Source organism: Ranitomeya imitator, chromosome 4 (assembly GCF_032444005.1).
Source record: "Ranitomeya imitator isolate aRanImi1 chromosome 4, aRanImi1.pri, whole genome shotgun sequence".
In the NCBI taxonomy this organism is placed as follows: domain Eukaryota; kingdom Metazoa; phylum Chordata; class Amphibia; order Anura; family Dendrobatidae; genus Ranitomeya; species Ranitomeya imitator.
This window is the reverse complement of record NC_091285.1, coordinates 338,476,769-338,502,354: the sequence shown is the minus strand read 5'-3', so window position 1 is coordinate 338,502,354 and position 25,586 is coordinate 338,476,769. Positions and strand designations below refer to the sequence as shown.

Below are 25,586 nucleotides of genomic sequence, written 5' to 3'. Positions count from 1 at the left end.
TTGCAGAACAAGGGGCTGGCAGATTCCCTGTGCCGCAGTACAGTACATTTCAGTGGAATGTACGTCTGAAGATACACATGCAGCTGAGAAAGTCACTGATGCCTGCAGGCTGTCCTCCATCTCTGGGCCCCATTGCAGCTGCTCCAGGGCTATGTCTGCCCCTAGGTATTAGGTCCAGAAATTTTTAGACAGCTACACAAGTATTGGCTTTTTAGCTGTTTACCAAAACATAATCAAGACACAGTTATCAAATAAATATGAGCTTAAAGTGCAGTCTCTCAGCTTTAATTTGCAGATTTTCACATTCTAATTGGATTGAGAGTTTAGGAATTGCATCTCTAAAATATATAGCTACCTCTGTTTAAGGGGACCAAATGTAATTGGACAAGTTTCTCAATAGCTCTTTATTGCTCTGCATAGGTTATTCCCTCATTAATGCATAATCAATTATGCAGGTTAATGGTCTGGACCTGATTCAGGTGTGGCATTTACATTTGGAAGCTGTTGCTGTGAACCTACAACATGCTGTCAAAAGAGCTATCACTGGAAGAGAAACAGACAGTCATTAGGCTGAAGAAAATGAAGAAATTCATCAGAGAGATAGCAGAAATGTTAGCAGTAGCCCAATAAATAATTATGCAAAAAAAGAGTGCACAGAAGCGTCCACAGAAGACAACAGTCTTCCCATGGTGAAGAAAAACCCCTTTCATAATATCCATCCAAGTGAAGAACACTGTCCAGGAAGGAGGTGTTTCAGTCTCTAAGTCTATCATAAAGAGAAGACATAATGTAAGCATATACTTAGGGTTTACCGCAAGGCACAAACCTTTAATAAGACTTCAAAATAGAAAGGCCAGATTAGATGTTGACAGAAAACATCTGAAGAAGCCAGCCCAGTTCTGGAAAAGCATTCTTTGAACAGATGAAGCAAATATTAACCTGTAAGAATGATGGGATGAAGAATATATGAAGAAGGTTTATAACAGCTCATGATTCAAAGCACACTACACCCTCTGTAAAACATGGTTGACACAGGGTGATGGTATAAACATGCATGCCTTTCAATGTTTTTGGGTCACTAGTGTTTATTCATGATGTGACTGAAGGCAGAAGAAGCTGGATGAATTATGAAGTGTACAAGGCTATACTTTCTTCTAATATTCAACCAAATGCAGCAAGATTGATTGGACAGCGCTTCGTAGTACAGATGGACAATGGACCAAAATATACTGCGAAAGCAACCCAGGAGTTTTTTAAGGCAAAGAAGTGAAATATTCTCCAATGGCAGCGTTAATCATCAGATCTCAACCGCATCAAGCATGCATTTCACATGTATAATGCACAACTTAAGACAGATAAATGCACAATCAACAACTGAAGTCAGCTGCAGCTGCAGTAAAGTCCTGACAAAGCATCACAAAGGGGAAATCCAGCATTACTTTTGAGCCCTTAAAATGAGTAGGCTTTGTAGAAAAATGGTTCCAATTCCTAAACGTTTCACAAGATATTTTGTTCAAATCTTTTAATTAAAACTACAAAGTCTAGACTTTATTTACATCTCAGTTGTTTTATTTTAAATAACAATTAATGGCAGGCAGAGTCCAAATCACAAAGATTGGTTCACTGTCTAAACATTTTTGGACCTAACTACACTGCTCCAAAAATATAAAGGGAACACTTAAGCAGCACAATGTAACTCCAAGTCAATCACACTTCTCTGAAATCAACCTGTCCAGTAGAAATAATAGGCAATTAGCAAGAATACCCCTATAAAGGAGTGGTTCTGCAGGTCACCACAGACCATTTCACTGTTCCTATCCTTTTTGATAGTTTTTTGGGGTCCCTTTTGCATTTCATCATTGCTCTCACTCCCAGAGGTACTGTACAATAGCATGAGGCAGTGTCTACAACCCACAGAAGCTGCCCAGGTAGTGCAGCTCATCCAGAATGGCACATCAACGTGAGCCATGGCAAGAAGGGTAGCTGTCTGTCCAGAGCATGGAGCAGACACAAGGCAACAGGAGGAGCAGTGCCAGAGTCCTGCAAAATTACCTCCAGCAGGCATCCATGTGTCTGTTCAAACTGTCAGAAACAGACTCCATAAGGGTGGTTTGAGGGTCCAATGTCCACAAGTGAGTGTTGTGCTTACAATCTAACACTGTGCAGGGAGATTGGCATTTGTCAGAGGACACCAAGATTGGCAGATTCGACATTGGCAAACTGTGCTCTTCATAGATGAGAGCAAGTTCACACTGAGCACATGTGACAGATGTGACAGAGTCTGGATAATATGCTGTCGGCAACTTCCTCCAGCATGCTTGCTTTGGCAGTGGGTCAGTAATGGTGTGGGAGGCATTTCTTTGGAGGGCTGCATAGGTCTCCATGTGCAAGCCAGAGACACCCTGACCACAAATAGGTACCGGGAAGAGATCCTCAGACCTATTGTGTGACCATATGTAGGTGCACTGGGCCCTGGGTTTCTTCTGATACAAGACAATACTAGCTTTGCACATAGATTTCCCTCTGCTCCTAGCTTCCACATGGTATGTTCATCCACCCAGCTCTGCTGCGGTCTGTCTATGAAGTGCACATAGTACATCACCCAGCTTTGCACATAGATTTCCCTCTGCTCCTAGCTTCCACATGGTATGTTCATCCACCCAGCTCTGCTGCGGTCTGTCTATGAAGTGCACATAGTACATCACCCAGCTTTACACATAGATTTCCCTCTGCTCCTTGCTTCCACATGGTACTGTATGTTCATCCACCCAGCTCTGCTGCTGTCTGTCTATGAAGTGCACATAGTACATCACCCAGCTTTGCACATAGATTTCCCTCTGCTCCTAGCTTCCACATGGTATGTTCATCCACCAGCTCTGCTGCTGTCTGTCTATGAAGTGCACATAGTACATCACCCAGCTTTGCACATAGACTTCCCTCTGCTCCTTGCTTCCACATGGTATGTTCATCCACCCAGCTCTGCTGCTGTCTGTCTATGAAGTGCACATAGTACATCACCCAGCTTTGCACATAGATTTCCCTCTGCTCCTAGCTTCCACATGGTATGTTCATCCACCCAGCTCTGCTGCTGTCTGTCTATGAAGTGCACATAGTACATCACCCAGCTTTGCACAAAGATTTCCCTCTGCTCCTAGCTTCCACATGGTATGCCTTTCAGCTAACTCCAGCTTACCCTGTGATATTTATGACCTTGTTTACTCAGGCCTGATTGTATGCATTTGGTCCACTCTTAATTCTCTGACCAAGATGAGCAGAGACCACTCCTAGAAGTGTGTCCTTAAAAGTGTGGATTACAGTAGAATTAAAACCTGAATTGAACCTGAAGGGAACTGAAGGTAACTGGCCAGTCACTCTAAACAATGTTTCTGTTTGTTTTCACTTTCACCCCTATAATCCTTCACTTTCTGCTACCTCACCCAATCCCCACACCAAGTAAGGAACTGTTCATCTCCTCTTCAATCCTCCCCATCCACCTCACTTCCTCCTCAGAACTGTTCCTTAACATACAATCTTCTGTCTCCAAACACAGACAGCCCCCTCATGCTCTCTCCTGCTCCCACCTGCTAACACTTTCTCTGCTCCTTCTCAGTGCTGGTGATATCTCTCCAAATCCTGGTCCTCCTCACCATATTCCCACAGTCATTTCTACCTCCCATCCACGATCTATCACAAACTTCCATAACCTCTCTAACCTTATACCCATTCGCCCAGCCCCCGCTTCCCCAGTCCCACTAACAGGAGCTCTGTGGAATGCTCGCTCTGTTTGCAACAAGCTTTCCTACATCCATGATCTTTTTGTTACTACCAAACTTTCCTTCCTCGCCATCACCGAAACCTGGCTCACCCCTTCTGACACAGCCTCCCCTGCTGCACTCTCTTACGGTGGCTTCCACCTTTCTCACAAACCCCACCCCAGCAGCAAACATGGCGGAGGACCTGGTTTTCTCCTGTTAGATAACTGCTCCTTCACCCCAATCCCACTGCCACCCTCTGTTACCCTCCCTTCTTTAAGGTGCACTCTGTGCGATCTACTCCCCCTCCAACCTCCAACTGGCTGTCATTTACCACCCCCCAGGGCCAGCCACCACCTTCTTTGACCACTTCACCACCTGGCTACATCATTTCCTTTCTGCGGACATCCCCACTTTCATCATGGGCGACTTCAACATCCCCATTGACACTTCCCTCTCAGCTGCCACTAAACTTCTAACTCTCACTTCCTCCTTCAGCCTCACTCAATGGTCTTCTGCAGCCACTCACAAAGATGGTCACACACTGGACCTCATCTTCACCCGCCTCTGCTCTCTATCTAACCTCTCTAACTCACTTCTTCCACTCTCTGACCACAACCTTCTCACATTCTCATCTCTCTCCACTCCATGTCTACAATCCCCACCCCACAAACTTTCACACCCTCGCAGAAATCTTAAACATCTTGACCTACATTCATTCTCTGAATCCCTCCTCCCTCTCACAGACATAAGTTCCATACACAATGCGGATGACGCTGCCGCTCTATATAACACCACAATAGCTGTAGCTTTGGAATCTGCTGCCCCACCTACACATACCAAAGCTCGCAAAATCAACAGACAGCCCTTGCATACCAGCCTGACCAAATAACTGAGGTGAGCTTCCAGGGCTGCTGAGCGCAGATGGAAAAGATCGCACTCTAACGAGCACTTTATCGCATTCAAACAGTCCCTCACTACTTTCAAGACCACACTCGCCACAGGTAAACAAACCTACTTCTCATCTCTCATATCCTCTCTGTCTCACAACCCTAAACAGTTATTCAACACCTTCAATTCTCTCCTCCGTCCCCCAGCACCTCCTCCCTCCCCACTTATCTCCACTAAAGACTTTGCCTCATTTTTCAAGCAGAAGATTGATAGCATCAGAGACAGTTTTGGTCAACAACCCACAGAGCCCTTCCTCCTGACTTCCCAGCCCTCCACCTCCAAAACCAACTTCTCCACCATTACAGAAGATCAACTCTCCACTCTACTCTCAAGATCGCATCTCACCACCTGTGCACTTGACCCGCTCCCATCCCACCTCATCCCAAACCTCACCACAGTCTTCATCCCAACCCTAACCCATCTCTTCAACCTATCACTAACAACTGGTGTTTTCCCCTCAAGCTTTAAACATGCCTCCATCACACCTATCCTCAAAAAGCCCTCTCTTGACCCATCCTCTGTATCTAGCTATCGCCCTATATCACTTCTCCCTTATGCCTCCAAACTACTGGAACAACACGTTTACCTTAAACTGTCCTCCCATCTCTCTTCTTGCTCCCTCTTTGACCGGAAAAAGCAATAGTGTGCAAAAAACACACCATATATATACCCCCTGGCTCAAGACAGAATCAGCTGTGGAGGATATCCACTAATAAAACATAACTTTTAATATTAAATGCTAAAACCTGCACATCCAACAGGACACAAACGAAAAAAACATACAAAGTGCTCAGGTGAACCAGTGCTCAATAAAAAAGAATGGTTGGATCTCACCCAAGCTGCCGGACACTGTATACTTCCGTACGACACAGTAGAGATCCAATTAGATGAGGAGGGGCAGGGCTGAAGTAGTATGTCTACCCTGTAACCCCTCTGTAACTCCTGTCCTGACAAGGACAGGCCCCAAATGGACCTTGCTCTAAGGGACCAGCCCACCCAATATGTGTAAAGGCAGAGTCCCAAAACCTCTTGAAACGTAGAATCTTCCTCCCTACGCGTTTCAACTCCGGTCATGGAGAATCATCAGGGGAGTCATATGGAAAAAAGTGCCAACGGGCACAGAGATGTAAGTCCGTCTAAACTGTGGGGCCTGCAGTGGCTAGGTAACCCACGCTGGAGATGACCGTCTGTGTCCACAGTCTCTGGTAGAGTACAACCCACCTCTGTGAAGCCTCTCTATATACCCAAAGCCCCTCCCCCTAGTACCTGATATACTGGGATATGGGAAAACCCGGAACGGATCAAACTGCCTAATAAACCATGTGCACTGTATGCCCCAAAAAGCTATAGATCTAGTTGGGGCATTCCAAGGGGGCATAAAAAAAATAAAAAAAAGCCATATGCGGCTGCATGGTTACCAGTTTATAAATAGGGGGCACCGGAGTTACGGCGCCATCTCATGTGCGCTGATGTGTTTAGCCAGGCGTACATAGTCGGGGGCATAATTGATGTCAGTAAACCTCCACTATCATAAGCGGCCATATGGCACAAGCACTCACCATGTCCACATGGTTACTGGATTATACATAATATCACATAGTGAGCGCATGCACCGGAAGTTGTGGCGCCATCCTGTGCGCATCACATCCTATCAAGCGCCCAACAGCATGTAACGCTGGGTGCGCTCCAACAGTGGAACGCAAGCCGACTCACTCGGCGTGGTAAGTGCAGGAACCGGAAGTTGCGGCGCCATCTTGTACGCGTCACATCCTGTACGGCGCCCACAACATGTAACGCTGGGTGCGCTCCAGCAGTGGAACGCAAGCCGACTCACTCGGCGTGGTAAGTGCAGGTACCAGAAGTTGCGGCGCCATCTTGTACGCGTCACATCCTGTACGGCGCCCACATGTTGCCATGGTGAATGCGTTTCAAGGGTGAAACGCAAGCCGTCTCCGTCCACGACCACAGTGAAGCACCGGCCCTTGTAAGTTGCACAGAAGGGAGGGGGGGAAGCGTCACAATAACCGAATCAACTCATGATATCAACAAATAAGATTCTATGCGGTACCCACATCCATGCATAATCACAAGCAAACTGGCAGAAATGAATTATAAACCCAAACAAGGGGGAGGGGGTAAGAGGCTAACATAAATGGGCGAAGATCAATTAAACAAAATTCCATAAAACAATTAGCGTGAAACGTGGATAAAAATGGATGCACAGAAGCAAAAAACAGAAGCTCATACTAGACATAGAGGTGTCAGTAATTGAAGTCATAGTGACACCCATTATAACCTAGATGGCTATATAGAAAGTAGCAGTGGCTAGTTTCCAAACAGATCCCGATGGATCATAATATATCTTGCTTTCTTTGGCATGGTAACTGGAGAAGACCCGTCAAACAGACAAATAACAAATTACATAAAATAATAAGATGGGAAAGGGGAAGGGGAGAGAGGGAGGGAACGGACAGAGAGTAATGGAGAGAAAGACTAGGCAAGGAGAACACCACTAATAAGGTAAATAAAGCCTAAAGGAAACAGCTATAATTAAGTTGTTCGTTCAAACCATAGGGTTGGCATGTATCCAGAAGAAAGATCCATCTCGCTTCTCTCTGAAGAAGTATTTTATCCAGGTCACCCCCCCTGGACGGAGGATGCACCTTATCAATCCCCATAAAACGCAAGACCTTGGGGTCACCCCCATGTTTATATGTTTATGGGGGTGTTTATATACATGGGGGTGACCCCAAGGTCTTGCGTTTTATGGGGATTGATAAGGTGCATCCTCCGTCCAGGGGGGGTGACCTGGATAAAATACTTCTTCAGAGAGAAGCGAGATGGATCTTTCTTCTGGATACATGCCAACCCTATGGTTTGAACGAACAACTTAATTATAGCTGTTTCCTTTAGGCTTTATTTACCTTATTAGTGGTGTTCTCCTTGCCTAGTCTTTCTCTCCATTGCTCTCTGTCCGTTCCCTCCCTCTCTCCCCTTCCCCTTTCCCATCTTATTATTTTATGTAATTTGTTATTTGTCTGTTTGACGGGTCTTCTCCAGTTACCATGCCAAAGAAAGCAAGATATATTATGATCCATCGGGATCTGTTTGGAAACTAGCCACTGCTACTTTCTATATAGCCATCTAGGTTATAATGGGTGTCACTATGACTTCAATTACTGACACCTCTATGTCTAGTATGAGCTTCTGTTTTTTGCTTCTGTGCATCCATTTTTATCCACGTTTCACGCTAATTGTTTTATGGAATTTTGTTTAATTGATCTTCGCCCATTTATGTTAGCCTCTTACCCCCTCCCCCTTGTTTGGGTTTATAATTCATTTCTGCCAGTTTGCTTGTGATTATGCATGGATGTGGGTACCGCATAGAATCTTATTTGTTGATATCATGAGTTGATTCGGTTATTGTGACGCTTCCCCCCCTCCCTTCTGTGCAACTTACAAGGGCCGGTGCTTCACTGTGGTCGTGGACGGAGACGGCTTGCGTTTCACCCTTGAAACGCATTCACCATGGCAACATGTGGGCGCCGTACAGGATGTGACGCGTACAAGATGGCGCCGCAACTTCTGGTACCTGCACTTACCACGCCGAGTGAGTCGGCTTGCGTTCCACTGCTGGAGCGCACCCAGCGTTACATGTTGTGGGCGCCGTACAGGATGTGACGCGTACAAGATGGCGCCGCAACTTCCGGTTCCTGCACTTACCACGCCGAGTGAGTCGGCTTGCGTTCCACTGTTGGAGCGCACCCAGCGTTACATGCTGTTGGGCGCTTGATAGGATGTGATGCGCACAGGATGGCGCCACAACTTCTGGTGCATGCGCTCACTATGTGATATTATGTATAATCCAGTAACCATGTGGACATGGTGAGTGCTTGTGCCATATGGCCGCTTATGATAGTGGAGGTTTACTGACATCAATTATGCCCCCGACTATGTACGCCTGGCTAAACACATCAGCGCACATGAGATGGCGCCGTAACTCCGGTGCCCCCTATTTATAAACTGGTAACCATGCAGCCGCATATGGCTTTTTTTTTTTTTTATGCCCCCTTGGAATGCCCCAACTAGATCTATAGCTTTTTGGGGCATACAGTGCACATGGTTTATTAGGCAGTTTGATCCGTTCCGGGTTTTCCCATATCCCAGTATATCAGGTACTAGGGGGAGGGGCTTTGGGTATATAGAGAGGCTTCACAGAGGTGGGTTGTACTCTACCAGAGACTGTGGACACAGACGGTCATCTCCAGCGTGGGTTACCTAGCCACTGCAGGCCCCACAATTTAGACGGACTTACATCTCTGTGCCCGTTGGCACTTTTTTCCATATGACTCCCCTGATGATTCTCCATGACCGGAGTTGAAACGCGTAGGGAGGAAGATTCTACGTTTCAAGAGGTTTTGGGACTCTGCCTTTACACATATTGGGTGGGCTGGTCCCTTAGAGCAAGGTCCATTTGGGGCCTGTCCTTGTCAGGACAGGAGTTACAGAGGGGTTACAGGGTAGACATACTACTTCAGCCCTGCCCCTCCTCATCTAATTGGATCTCTACTGTGTCGTACGGAAGTATACAGTGTCCGGCAGCTTGGGTGAGATCCAACCATTATTTTTTATTGAGCACTGGTTCACCTGAGCACTTTGTATGTTTTTTTCGTTTGTGTCCTGTTGGATGTGCAGGTTTTAGCATTTAATATTAAAAGTTATGTTTTATTAGTGGATATCCTCCACAGCTGATTCTCCCTCTTTGACCGCTTACAATCTGGCTTCCGGTCACACCATTCCACTGAAACTGCCCTAACTAAGGTCACCAATGACCTCTTAACCGCCAAGAGCAAGCGACACTACTCTGTCCTCCTCCTCGACCTGACAGCTGCCTTTGACACAGTGGACCATTCCCTATTATTACAGACCCTCTCATCCCTTGGCATCACAGACTTGGCCCTATCCTGGATCTCATCATACCTAACAGACCGGACATTCAGCATCTCCCACTCACACACCACCTCCTCACCTCGCCCCCTATCTGTCGGAGTCCCACAAGGTTCAGTCCTTGGGCCCCTGCTCTTCTCCATTTACACCTTTGGCCTGGGACAGCTCATAGAATCTCATGGCTTTCAGTATCATCTCTATGCTGATGACACACAGATCTACATCTCTGGACCAGATATCACCTCCCTACTAACCAGAATCCCTCAATGTCTGTCCACTATTTCATCCTTCTTCTCTGCTAGATTTCTGAAACTTAACATGGACAAAACAGAATTCATCATCTCACGCGACCCCCCCAACGAACCTATTCATTACAGTAAATGGCTGCCCACTCTCCCCAGTCCCACAAGCTCGCTGCCTCGGGGTAATCCTTGACGCTGATCTCTCCTTCAAACCACATATCCAAGCCCTTTCCACTTCCTGCCGACTTCAACTCAAAAATATTTCATGAATCCATTCATTCCTCAACCATGAATCTGCAAAAACCCTAGCCCATGCCCTCATCATCTCTCGCCTTGACTACTGCAACCTCCTGCTCTGTGGCCTCCCCTCTAACACTCTCGCACCCCTCCAATCTATTCTAAACTCTGTTGCCCGACTAATCCACCTGTCCCCCCGATATTCCCCGGCCTCTCCCCTCTGTCAATCCCTTCACTGGCTCCCCATTGCCTAGAGACTCCACTACAAAACCCTAACCATGACATACAAAGCCATCCACAACCTGTCTCCTCCATACATCTGTGACCTTGTCTCCCGGTACTTACCTACACGCAACCTCCGATCCTCACAAGATCTCCTTCTCTACTCCCCTCTTATCTCCTCTTCCCACAATCGTATACAAGATTTCTCTCGCGTATCACCCCTACTCTGGAACCCTCTACCACAACACATCAGACTCTCGCCTACCATTGAAACCTTCAAAAAGAACCTGAAGACCCACCTTTTCCGACAAGCCTACAATCTGCAGTAACCACCGATCGACCAAACCACTGCATGACCAGCTCTATCCTCACCTACTGTATTCTCACCCATCCCTTGTAGATTGTGAGCCTTTGCGGGCAGGGTCCTCACTCCTCCTGTACCAGTTATGACTTGTATTGTTTAAGATTATTGTACTTGTTTTTATTATGTATACCCCTCCTCACATGTAAAGCGCCATGGAATAAATGGCGCTATAACAATAAATAATAATAATAATAATACTAGGCCTCATGTGGCTGAAGTGTGTCAGCAGTTCCTGCATGATGAAGGCATTGATGCTAAGGACTGGCCTTCCCCAGACTTGAAACCAATCAAGAACATTTGACACTTCAAGCCTTGTTCCATACACCAATGCATCGTTGCACCATAGACTGTCCAAGAGTTGACTAATTTTTAATCCAGGTCTGGGAGGAGATCCCTCAGGAGAGCATTAGGAGCATGCCTAGGCATTGGAGGTAGGTCATGCAGGCACGTGGAAGCCAGGTACACTACTGAGTGTCATTTCCTGCTCTCGGGGCATTTTGACTGAAGTTGGATCAGCCTGTAATTTGATTTTCCACTTGTGGAATGTTTTGACTATCTAGTTTTAATTAGTTACACATAAGATGATACTGTTATGCTGGTATCATGGCACATCTGCTCACATTGCATGAGGCAGCTACTCATTTACTTTGCGCACAAATACTTGACACATCAAACAAATTTATGTGGTGTGCCTAGCATACATTTGAAAAATGCAAGATCCTTACATTATTTTTACTGCTGGGTTGACTTGCATCATTTTGCTTCAGTACAGTTGAGTCTTTTTTTATATATATAAAAGTAGAAAAAAATTACAGCCAAAACTGCAACTGAAACCGTTGGTTCCAAATGTGGCTCTTTGTTATTGTTAATAATGTTTTTACACTAGGGCAGCTTTTTTTCATTGAAACCAGAAAAAAATACAGATTTTTTTATGTTATTATTACTATTATTATCAGTAGTTACAGAAGTGCAATGTTCATGTACACAGATCTTTCACCTCTTATTTTGTGGGAAAAAAAACAACTATATATTTACACACTGCGAATGACATAGTTCCTTAGAATTTATACCACACAGGTTTTAAAAAGATGTCTTTCACACAGTTTCTAAACCATATTTAATCTTTTCAAGTGGTCCCGTATGATCTTGAAAGCTTGTGAACAATATCTATGTACAATGCTTTTCCTGTCCTAACAAATGTAATCTCTCTCAATGTCACTGTCTGCCTGCTATTTCATTGCCATTTTTGTGCAGTCATGAAACCTGTCAGTCATAGGCCTCCTTATTTATTTTGTCTCTATCTTACCAAGAGAGCGCCTCTGTTTTCTTATTTCAGGGCGAAGATGGACAGAGGTAATATATTCTGGAAAGAATAAGAAAATCAGATTTTTCAAATGCAAAATAAAATGTGTGATTTTTTGTTTTGCAATTACACTTGTACGTTATATTATCCATTTCATATATTAAAAATATTAATATAATAGTAATATATTGATTTAAAAACATGCAGAGCTAAAACATAGATCCAAATACATATTTAAAATGTGAGAGATATCTATTCAATGCATTGCTCTTATTGATCTGTAATATATCAAGACAATAATATACTATATTCTTTAATATACATGTAATTTCTAATGATATTACAAGAAAACAATAAATTTGCCCCCATAATTCTAATACACCTTGTGATTAAATTTTAGAGAGTAAGGGGCCTATTCATCAAATAGTTTGTTCTAGAAATCTGATGTAAATCAATTTGAAATATCTCAATTTTTTGCATAGCTTCTTTATGTGAACTCTGTTAACTTGAAGAAAAATGAGTGGAGCCCAGCAGGAGGGGCATAACCAAGCGCGACTCGGCAAATTCATTTCACAGAAGTGATGTAGATTAAGACAGAAGAAATATACTCCATTCTTTGCCTTAAGTTTATCATTGGAGTACATTTCTGATGCATTTGTACAGCAGATGAAAGATGTGACAATTTCATTAAGAGCCACGCAATTTTATTGTATTATACTCCAGTTAACAGTCTGGATAAATTGACCCATATGTCATTCTACTGCACTTTATCATCAATATTCTTTCATTTTAATTATTAAACATAACATAATTAAATGTCAATTCATCACTTTACAAAAAGACACCTAAATTGTGGAAATTGACAACTAGATTCAGCAGTAGCACAATTATTACCTGAGATCAGTTGAGAGAAAAAGTTTTGTCTAAGATTATTTGAAAATAGCAGCAGGTGAGTGGTAAAAAAAAAACCTTTCCTACATAATGTATATAGTTTACCAAAAGGTCAATTGCATAATTTAGCCTAATAGTTGTAGTTCGTGAGGCTAAAGTTTTATATTTGCTCAATAAAATTTCTGCTGGTTTAAGAAAAATGTCACACACAAAAAAACACCATCTCTATCATAAGGTATGTTCATAGAAGCATCTTCTTGTAGAGGTGCAGTGGATGCAAAAGTGTAGAATTGAGGATGCAATTAATTAAAAATACAAAGGAATATTCTACAGTCTACAAAAGAACTGCAGGTTAGACCAATTTATTTTCCAGCAAGTTTCCAAAAACATATCCGAGAATCACTTATAACTATAAGTAGACAAGTGAAAGTCCATACATGAGTTGAATTTTTCAAAACTGAAGGTCTTCACTTCAAAGGCATAGATTTAACCTTGGTAATTTGTATATGCTTCTTCTTATGGTTTAAAAGTTGATTTGTTCTAACAAAAATAAAATATTCATGGCCGAAAACATGTTATCAAACATCTCAATCAAAGTATACAGTTACTCAACATAAGGTATATAGGTTTTATGTTTCATGTTTATTATTCCATATTGAGATGTGATTGATACCTACATCTTTAGCCTTAAAACTAACTTACAGTGGGGCAAAAAAGTATTTAGTCAGTCAGCAATAGTGCAAGTTCCACCACTTAAAAAGATGAGAGGCGTCTGTAATTTACATCATAGGTAGACCTCAACTATGGGAGACAAACTGAGAAAAAAAAATCCAGAAAATCACATTGTCTGTTTTTTTATCATTTTATTTGCATATTATGGTGGAAAATAAGTATTTGGTCAGAAACAAACTATCAAGATTTCTGGCTCTCACAGACCTGTAACTTCTTCTTTAAGAGTCTCCTCTTTCCTCCACTCATTACCTGTAGTAATGGCACCTGTTTAAACTTGTTATCAGTATAAAAAGACACCTGTGCACACCCTCAAACAGTCTGACTCCAAACTCCACTATGGTGAAGACCAAAGAGCTGTCAAAGGACACCAGAAACAAAATTGTAGCACTGCACCAGGCTGGGAAGACTGAATCTGCAATAGCCAACCAGCTTGGAGTGAAGAAATCAACAGTGGGAGCAATAATTAGAAAATGGAAGACATACAAGACCGCTGATAATCTCCCTCGATCTGGGGCTCCACGCAAAATCCCACCCCGTGGGGTCAGAATGATCAAAAATCCCAGAACCACACGGGGGGACCTAGTGAATGAACTGCAGAGCGCTGGGACCAATGTAACAAGGCCTACCATAAGTAACACACTACGCCACCATGGACTCAGATCTTGCAGTGCCAGACGTGTCCCACTGCTTAAGCCAGTACATGTCCGGGCCCGTCTGAAGTTTGCTAGAGAGCATTTGGATGATCCAGAGGAGTTTTGGGAGAATGTCCTATGGTCTGATGAAACCAAACTGGAACTGTTTGGTAGAAACACAACTTCTCATGTTTGGAGGAAAAAGAATACTGAGTTGCATCCATCAAACACCATACCTACTGTAAAGCATGGTGGTGGAAACATCATGCTTTGGGGCTGTTTCTCTGCAAAGGGGCCAGGACGACTGATCCGGGTATATGAAAGAATGAATGGGGCCATGTATCGTGAGATTTTGAGTGCAAACCTCCTTCCATCAGCAAGGGCATTGAAGATGAAACGTGGCTGGGTCTTTCAACATGACAATGATCCAAAGCACACCGCCAGGGCAACGAAGGAGTGGCTTCGTAAGAAGCATTTCAAGGTTCTGGAGTGGCCTAGCCAGTCTCCAGATCTCAACCCTATAGAAAACCTTTGGAGGGAGTTGAAAGTCCGTGTTGCCAAGCGAAAAGCCAAAAACATCACTGCTCTAGAGGAGATCTGCATGGAGGAATGGGCCAACATACCAACAACAGTGTGTGGCAACCTTGTGAAGACTTACAGAAAACGTTTGACCTCTGTCATTGCCAACAAAGGATATATTACAAAGTATTGAGATGAAATTTTGTTTCTGACCAAATACTTATTTTCCACCATAATATGCAAATAAAATGATAAAAAAAACAGACAATGTGATTTTCTGGATTTTTTTTTCTCAGTTTGTCTCCCATAGTTGAGGTCTACCTATGATGTAAATTACAGACGCCTCTCATCTTTTTAAGTGGTGGAACTTGCACTATTGCTGACTGACTAAATACTTTTTTGCCCCACTGTATATTATTAGTAGAGATGACCAAATCTGCCTAGTTTTGAATTTGGAAAATCATCAGTAAAAATTGGTTCATATCAAAGTTAATAGATGTGAATCAAATGTTTCTTTTATGCTCTGGAGTCTCTCTGGACCCTAGAACATAAAATACATAGAATATAAAACGAAAACAGTTCATAGCTTACCATTCACCTTTCCTGCTGATAACCCACCTTCTAGTCCTCTGAGAATATTTTTTCGGATCTCCCTAAGGGGTCAATCATCTTCAGTCTGCTTCACTCTGGGTTGTGGTTTATATCCAACTAGCCTGTTGATGTCCTTGTCACCCAAGTCCAGGTCCTGAGGATGGGAGATTGGTGAGGGGAATAATAAAGATGAGCAAATAAATCTGTGGATTGAGGCAAATTAAATGAAATTCCCTTATTCATGCCAATTCAATAATTGAGAGTCGATTCACAAAAAAATACTTGCCTGCCACCATTTCTTTTACTGTTGAAGGATACGAGTGCAGGCAGAAATCATTTTGTAATGCCACACAGACTTACCCATAATGCAATTCAGGTATGGCATCTTATGGATTATCATGCCTTGCACACTAGTGGTCAATACCTGGGCCTTCCCAAATCAGCAGTTCTCAGGTGATGACAATTTGTAGAGCAGAGTCCATCACAGAGTTACAAGGTAAGTCTATATCTTCTGTAGAGTGTAAGCTGTTATTATCAGCATGGTTCTTTCTCTCTCCTGTAGAGTATAAGCTCTTAAGAGCAGTTATTAGCACTTATTTGCTTTCTGTCCTTTGTAGTGTGTAAGTTCTTATGGTCAGAGGGGTCCTCCCTCTGTCGCTAGTAACGCATAAGCTCTTATGGCCAGTAAGTTTTCTTTCTCCTCTCCCTTTGCAATTGCAAGGTTTCGATTATTGAGATTCACGCAAATTTATTCACCATATATCAAAGTTTCCTGGAAAATTTGGCGAAGCTGGCAAATTAAAATTTCAAAAGATCCTCTCATCTCAAGTGAATACTATATTTTTTTTAATCTTTTGCTTTCCCTTCATGGCTCAGCAAACTGGCGGTCAGTCGGATACAATTTTGGTGAATTCATGTGTAGCAAATTGGAAAAAATCCATATTCTAAAGAATACAAATTTTTTTGTAAATGAGAATTGTAAAAGCTAATTCACTTCTTAATTCCACTCAAGTAAATTCGCTCGTCTCTAATCAATAATCTTTGCTGCTAAGATATTAAAATCTAATCAGTGACTTGTATTTTTGTACAACTTATCCACAGTTGTCCCACTTCAAACTGGCAATCATGTCAGCTGAGATCAAAGGCTAGCAGCTAGAATCAACTTTCTATTCCGTTATGCTAGTAACTTAAAAGAAGCTCAAGCACGCTGTCAATCAACTTCATAATAAAGAGTGTTCAAGCCATCATCGCTAACTTAAAATTGTAATTATCCTGTGCAAGTGTTCAATTTTATGATTCTTTTTGTGAAAACATACACAAGCACAATGTGAGAATACCTATGCAGGCAAAATAAACAAACATGGACATGCTATGAAAACCATAGCAGTTATTACATATTGCATTGTGTTGATATTTAGTCACATGACACCATAGCAATTTATTTATTGACATTTTTTCTAGAAAGTTCACATGGTAAAAATGTAGGAGCATTATTTGCAAAAATCAGGTAGGGCCACTAATCTATTGCTATGCTAGATATTTTGGACTGTTTTTAGGTCTATCTCAAAATTAGTTAATTTACTATATTAAAAGTGGAAGCATTATTAATAGTCAATTTATGCATTTGTTACTTATTCTTAACCCTTTATGTATTATGATTGTGTTGATTTATTCATGCTTATGATTCATGTAATTCTTTGTTTTGATTAAGATTTTTATTGCAGTGCTTATAATCATTATATAGTATTTCTGTTTCAGCATGATCCACAGTCTGATGATTGAATAGGTACTTTTCTACATCTGAATAGTTTACTGCTTAGTAAAACCAGTACAATATGACCCACGTTTGTTATTTCTCTTATTTTAGGCAATATAATAGAAGGACCTTATCTTCATGTCATTTTCTGAGTAGTTTTTATGCCTTTGGAATGAGCATTGTTTAGTTCATTATAGTTTCCTTTGAGATCTGAGCATACTTACTAAAGGTTACAATTACCAGAGAACAATAGAGACTTGAAAGTAAAATATTGACTTACAGTGTGTGTTTATTGATCTACAGGTCTCCTGACAAATGCAACAACCATACCCTGAAAAAAGGAGTTCAGGCTCGTGAAAGCTATGTACTTTAGACAAATTCACTGCTGTGGATCCTCATCTTGTATGTCATCAACTCTGTCTGTTTCCCGGTATCTCATAAAAGACGGCCTGATTTCTCTACATTATGAGCTAAACTTTGACCTTCCACGTAAAGGATCACTGGCAACAAGAACGCTGTATGTTGATATGAGATATGCTTGGGCATTAGCAATACAGATCACGGTTAACATTTCATTTACGATATGTGTACACCACTACTAGACTTGATGATACCAACTCCTCTGAAACTGAATATTCTACCATTTTGAAGAGTATTCTTCCCCTTTTCAGCCTTAGAAAGAAGACTGTTTTGTCTACAAGAGGACTAATGTGCAAAAGAGAGTGACTCCTCATGCCCTGGACTGTCCGAATTGCTTTTATTTTCTTATATGTTGGATATAAATACAATAGACCAAAGAGTAAAGCCTATGTTAAAAAGGACACCAACCTAATATCATCAAGCATATTGGGGTTAAATGTAAAGGTTAAACATGAATGCTTCTTATGATTTATCAAAAGGACATGTTTTCAGCCTTTCCAACTCTGGAGTTTTACTATATAGGGGACATCAGTATGGACAACTGCAGCAAAATGGATGCAGAAATAGCTCTTCACGAGAACATCTAAAGAACCTAATGGAGCATGGAGAAAACAGTAACAGCCTATGTTTTAAAACACATTTCACAAAACAGAAACTGTCTTAATGATATCTTTATTCCTCTGTACTTAGAATGACATTCCCATACTAAACTCATTTTCAGTTTTAACCAGTAAAATATGCCTCTTCTACAATTCCATTTTGATAGTTGAAATTGGATAAAACGGTATTTGCAAAAGAGCATGTTTGGTCACCCGTGGCCTAATTCAGTACACCATTTAGCACCAGAAAGAAAATTAAAGAGAAAAAGTGACACTTGTTTGAAAGAGATCATTAAATGTATTTTGAAAAGCCTAAAGTTATATATTTAACAGTTTTTATATGTTGTATATTTGTAGAAAATCCTATTTAACAATTAACGTGGTAACTCTGCAATGGAAAAAATGTCAGAGTTCTGTTGTGTTTATTACTTCAGTTGTCTCTGAAGTCACCAGTGTAGTTTTGCTTTCTTCCATTGGGACGTTTTGGATGTAAAGCATGAGCAGAGAGGACTCTGTAGAAAAAGCAAAGAATAATGTTTATATAATATAAATGCATTCAACCATTGCACTGTTGGAAGGCATTTTTTTTTGGTCTGCGTACTGGTAAAAGTAGTCAAAACATATCTACATTCCTTTTTCAAGTTACTTTCAGCCCTTCTTAAGGATACACCTATTCTACAGTTTATCGGGATATGTATGAAGAGTACATATAGGCCTATTGTTTATGCAGATGCTAATGATATTTATCATTGTAGACCATATCTATGTGTACCTTAATAGATATCACCCATATCTTGTACAAGATTACCTCATCGTTAGAAATCTATTTTTATTCTTCAGTTTCATGAAGCAAGCAATTAAAATTTAAGTTGTGTGAAATTTAGCATACAATATAGACCCATAGCTTTGGTTGTATTTTCATAGCTAGTGTGTTAAAAATTAGTGTACTGTCTTCCGGGCAAATATTTTTTGTTTTTTTGTTTTTAGCTATTTACCTTACTTATGTTACAATTGTCTCAACAGAAGCATTGCATACTGCCACATTTAACTCTTTACTCTTTACGTTTGTCTAGCTCTAGCATACTAAACTACCTGCAACATTAAATTGCAGGCTAAAATCCGAAAAATCAAAAATGATCTTGGACGAAATAGAAATGGTAGTACGGCACCTTTAGGCTTTGGACGGATTAAAGGTTTCCAATGATTTTATTGTAGGGCTGCTGTTTCAAATGTTTAAGTTATCATGAGATTAAATATATTTTGGCATAATCATTTTTTGTTCCCTTTCGTTTGACTAATATGAGTTATCTTGGGTGTTTACCCAGTGTTTTTTTGACAGACACCATTTCATAGTATTAAGTAAAATAACCTGCAATAAATGGTGTTCTCAGATTAAATTCTTCTTACCATGTTTCCAACTCTTTGCGTTAACTCCTTCACCTCACAGAGTTAGTCATCATCACCACTGGTAAAAGTAATACTTATTTAGAAGCAAGCTCACCTATTTGAATTCATATCCCTCAAGTGATGGTATGAGGCTGATAAAAAAAAGTCACGGAAATAACTTTTCTGCTGAGTTCTAATGGAAATTCTGCAAGTATGAAAGCACTTCTCACAACAGAGAACCAACTTTTATTAAGTAATGAAAAGATGAAAGTCTGTGCTCTCAGAGTCCCATTCCTTCTGCACTACAAGCAATGTTACCCTTTAATAAAGTTCAGTTTACGTTGTAACTCAACTACAGCGTATGGCTACAAGGATTGCAGTTCGTTTCTACATCTTTATCAACTGTGGGATATCAATTTCTAAAAAAAATAGTGTGTGAATACTTTGTATAACTCATGCGACATCCAAATTACATCAGAGTGTGACAACGTACACACTAAGTAAAGTTCTTTGAAATTAATTTTGTAGCTGATGTTGTGTCTTTTTTTTGTAGACTTTAAACTCAGGGATGAAGGGGTTAATGTACATACAATGGAGCAAGTAGTTATATTTTATGCACTCAAAACAGCTGAAGGTGTTCCATTTTTATTGCTTTAAAGTGTTTGCTGTTGTATTGGTATAGCTAAATTATAAAGAAAAAAAAAATAAAGATAAGTCTTTTTATGGAGCCTTTTGTTCACTAAAACACCATGCGGGTAGTGCCATTTATGCAGAGAAGTTTTATTTTTTTATGAGGATGTACATTATCTTTTACAATGGCGTTTGTTTTACAAAGTGAACTGCCACATGGAACTACTACATTAACAGAATTATGCACAGTTATAATTTTTTGAGACATAACCTTTTAACACCAACTTGTTTTTAGGTCCAAAATTCGATGCTGATTAATTTCATCATCATATATCTCATATGAGGTATGAGCTCATTTTTACTTTTAAAAAGATCCATATCCTCTGATTTTCTTCAAAGTGCCGTAGAGATGAAATTCTGCAAGGTTGCAACTTTCACTAGGGTGAGCACAGCTAAAACTGTATAAATGTGCATGTAGTCAGTTATCCCTAATCATGATTGCAAGAACTAGTTATTATTTCATTTATGTATTTGGCTATTTGCAGCTTTTAAACCTAAAAATTGAGCCTTATTCTTTATTGAAGAAATAATAAATATATAGTTTGCAGGACCGTGGTCCGAACTGGTAGCTTTTGCCAAAAGAGCAGAAATTTGCAAACGTCTTCATACTTGCCGCCATGTCCAAAACCTTGTCTTATTAACAGGCCTTGCGCGAGATCATTGTTATATCACAACACACATTTGATGAAAAGGAACCGAGGATGCTAATCAGAAGAGGTGCTGGGAATGCCAGCAGATAGAAAGAGGTTCCCAGGGACCTGGTGAGGTTTCCACGGACTACCAGCTTTTTAGATCAATTCTAATTATGGAATGCCTTAGAATAAAACTGTTGCCCTCTTTATTAAAAAAAAATCAAAATGGTGTTAAAACGCAGCTGTTTAGTTTTTACTTTTCTTGCGGATAAAAAAAAATGTGTTCATGTAATGAAATGATTATATTGATTTTAAAGGTATCGGAATCTTCAAAAAGGTGAAACGTGTTGACCTACCAGGATTCAAAGACTAAGTTTATGTTTATTGATTATTCTTTGTTACATTATCTGTTGATTCCTGAATGATAATGAGTGTACTTAGCTAATTCACTAAGTCAGCAATCTATGATAAATTGTGTACAGAAATTGGGATTCGAGTCAACCGGAAAAATGTACGGTAAGTAATAAGGTAAGTGAAAATATTATAGTAATCATCAAAAAGAAAAGCTAAAAATTGTTTATTTTTTATTACTATTACATTAAAATAGTTAAAAACTAATTTGTCAGTGAAAAACTGTTATTCAAATAAAATCACAAAGTCTTTTCCTTGATCTATCTGTGAGACACTACTTTGCAATCTGTCATTCAAATATTAGGTTGAGGAGACGTGGCAGAGCTGGGACAAAGTATTTTGGTGCCATCGGTAACTAAGGTAACAGGACCCCTAATGCACATCCCCCTTCCCCTCTGATGGGCTTGGTAGCAAACTCTGATGACCTTTTTCACTAGAATTGTTACCTTTTCCACAAAAAAAAGTTATCAAAAGTTAAAAAAGTGGTGTACTTTAGGGACGTGACTTAACAGGGAGCAATTTCACAGTTAAATACAGAATCAATAATTTTTTGCTGACCTTTTACACACTAAAGGGGAAAAATTTGCAATGATCATCCCCAAAGTCTTATTTTTTAAATGTAGAACCCAAGCATTTGGCAAATACCCTAATGGAAAATAAACAGACCCTCATTATAAATAAAGTGATGCGTCTGATGGTTTTTGTGTTTGTAAGTCTAAGTTCACATTAGCGTTGCGCCGCTGTTGCGTCGGCGACGCAGCGGCGACGCAGCGGCGACGCGCCCCTATGTTTAACATAGGGGACGCGTGCGTCTTTTTGGTTGCGTTTTTCGCCACGTGCGTCGTTTCCGACGCTGGCGTCGGACGCACGAAAACGCTACAAGTTGCATTTTCTGTGCGTCCGATTTTGGTCAAAAACGACGCACGCGTCGCAAAACGCGCGCGTTTTTGCGCGCGTTTGCGCGCGTTTTTCGATGCGTCGCGCGTTGCGTCGCCGACGCAGGGCGGCGCAACGCTAGTGTGAACGTACCCTAAGCTTGCACAAAACTGATGATGGTTCTGGTGATGTATTCCAGTTCTGGTGACATTCATGTCGTGATGGTTGTTTTGGTGCTGTATTCATGCAGTGATGATGATTTTAGTGATATATTCATCATCAGAACCATCATCAGTACATAAATATGAAGCTAACATTATAATCATTACATAATTAGAGCACCAGAGCCATCAATACTACATGAATATTGAATAAAAACATCATCAGTAAATAGATCCATCATCAGAACCACCATCAGTACATGAGTATGTCACCAGAACCACCATCAGTACCTAAATATGTCTCGATAACCACCAATACTGCATGAATGCATCAATAGATCCACCATCTATACATAAATACATCAACAGGCCCACCAACAGTACTAAACAACGTCACCAGAACCACTGTCTGTAAATTACAGTAATCCATCACTAGAATCTCCATCAGTAGAATAATATGTCACCAGAACAACTATAAGTACATGAACACATGACCAGAGCCAAGAGTAATTGAATACAAGAACAAAGCTTAGTACAACAATCACTCATATTGTCAAATAAGCCCCAGAACCAATTATATTGCATAACCTTATAACTCCTAGAATTTTCATAACAATGGTAAGGAGTAGTGTTGAGCATTCCGATACCGCAAGTATCGGGTATCGGCCGATACTTGCGGTATCAGAATTCCGATACCGAGATCCGATATTTTTGTGGTATCGGGTATCGGTATCGGAGGTGTAAAATAAAGAATTAAAATAAAAAATATTGTTATATTCACCTCTCTGGCGGCCCCTGGAACATCACCGCGAGTCACCGGCGTCCGGCAGGCTTCTTTGTTCAAAATGAGCGCCTTTAGGACCTGCGGACTGACGTCGCGGCTTCTGATTGGTCGCGTGCCGCCCATGTGACTGCCACGCGACCAATCAGAAGCTGCAACGTCATTCCTCAGATAAATTCCTAGAATGAGCGCCTTTAGGACCTGTGGAATGACGTCGCGGCTTCTGATTGGTCGCGTGGCGGTCACATGGGCGGCACACAACCAATCAGAAGCCGCGACGTCATTCCGCAGGTCCTAAAGGCGCTCATTTTGAACAAAGAAGCCTGCCGGACGCCGGTTCCTCGCGGTGATGTTCCAGGGGCCGCCGGAGAGGTGAATATAACAATATTTTTTATTTTAATTCTTTATTTTACACCTCACTATGGATCCCAGGGCCTGAAGGAGAGTTTCCTCTCCTTCAGGCCCTGGGATCCATCAGGATACCTTCTGATACTTGGTGTCCCATTGACTTGTATTGGTATCGGATATCGGTATCGGCGATATCCGATACTTTTCGGGTATCGGCCGATACTATCCGATACCGATACTTTCAAGTATCGGACGGTATCGCTCAACACTTGTAAGGAGATACTGGGAGTTTTTATTAACAGCCATAATCAAACTGCAGACCATACAGGAATGATAGTACTAATGAGAATTAGTTAGTATCACAGATAAACATTTACATCCAGGTAATTTATAGATTACATTTTCTCTGGAGTTGTCTCTTTTCATTTCCATCTTGTTTAGATGCTGTTACACCCAAGCGTAGCGCAAGTGGTTTGAGGACCCACTGTGCCACAGGACCTACCCAAGAAGGGACATAACTAAGCAGCTACCTTGGTGTTTACTGTAGCCTCTAATGGTAAGGCTAGGCTTGTGCAGCAGGTACCCACTGTTAGGGCTAGCAGAAAGCACCAAATAATTAGAGAAAAGGAATAAGGTGCGTTCGCAGCCCGGGGTCCACTGTGCAGAGATGGAACCTGCTGCTAAGCAATGATGGACTATATAGTGGTACAATGAGGATACACACACAGGTTAGCTTCACCCTTTGTGAAAGAAGCTAACCCTGTTGCGTCACAGGGCCGCAGTACCGCACGTAACAGAAATAATAATATAGTAGAACGAGAGTGCATGTGGTGCCGCACTGGCGGACGCCACAAACCACCCAGACGTGGGTTTAGAAAGCGCAGTGATAGCGCATGGCGCCACACTGGCGGTCACAGCAATAGACGCTGTTTGTGTACTTGTGTTGGTAAGAAGTCGGGCGCTAGATTACAACTACTCCCCAACACAAAGATAGGGTAATATATCTCCCTACGTGTTTTGTCCCCAATTATGGGGATACATCAGAGGTGTTCAGAATAGGCAATAGGTCAGAGATATAAATTCAAAGACTTAAATGTCCATCAGAAATGAAGACACCAGCAGTGGCTGGATAATCAATAACGAGTGTGACTGTGTGTCACTGCCTTAGTGTTGGTGAGACCAGGGGACTTCAGGAACAGGACTGGTCACACAGGGACCATGAGACTTTGGGTACAGCTCTGGCCACTCTAGGACCAAGGGGCAATGTTCACGCACTGGCTACTCCAGGACTAGGGTACAAGGTTCAGGAACTGACCACTCCAGGACCAGCGGATGAGGTTCAGGCTCTGGCCTCTCATGGACCAGGGAATGTGGCTCAGTAACTGTCCATTTTAGGACCAGGTGACAAAGTTCAGGAACCTGCCACTTCAAGACCAGGGGATAAGGTTCAGGCATTATCCACTCCAGGGCCAGGGGACAAGGTTCAGGCATGGTAGCTCCTGAACCAGGGGACGAGGTTCAGGCTCTGGCAGCTCCTGGACCAGAGAAAAAGGTTCATCCCTGTCCACTCTGGGGCCAGGGGACAAGGTTCAGGCTCTGGCTGTTCCAGGACCAGGGGACTACAGATAGACAACTGGACACTCTGGGACCAGGGAACTACGGATACAAGACTGGCCACACCGTGACCAGGAATAAAGGTTCAGGACACTGGCCACCAGGCCATGAGACCTAACAACTCACGAGTAGTACACCTTACTAACTAATTGAGTCTACTCATTGCTTTGGCGACTCTCTAGTGGAGAGGGAGTCTGTTATACAGCATGCCATTGGTTGGGATCCATCTTGCAAGTGCACTACATTATACTAAATGCCTCTCAGCAACAAGCTGAGAGCATTTAGTATTTACAAACATTGCCTGTTAAGAGAACACACAGGTACTAGATGCGCACACCAGGAAGCAGAAAGAACACGCTGGGAGACCATGCCACGGGGCTGCGGCGGTGACTAAGCCGGCATCCCTGCAAGGAGGGGGAAGGGAACACCATGCAGGAGCATCAGTAATAGATGCTACAGCTGCCATGATTACTTCTCAGATCCACAGCTTTTATCTGTAGTTCTCCCTCTGCTCCGGTCTTTGCAGCAT

At 41.8% G+C, this 25,586-nt stretch overlaps 1 protein-coding gene across 1 annotated transcript in view; it reads left to right on the top strand.

The window, feature by feature from the left end:
* The window catches only part of TAFA5 (TAFA chemokine like family member 5), an 875,188-nt gene extending 855,124 nt beyond the window's left edge, over positions 1-20,064 (top strand). The window contains exon 4 of the mRNA XM_069764979.1: positions 17,443-20,064. Within this exon, the coding sequence (XP_069621080.1) occupies positions 17,443-17,451 (9 nt within the window). The 3' untranslated portion in view covers positions 17,452-20,064. The remainder of the gene's footprint in view (positions 1-17,442) is intronic.
* Positions 20,065-25,586: the final 5,522 nt, after the last annotated feature.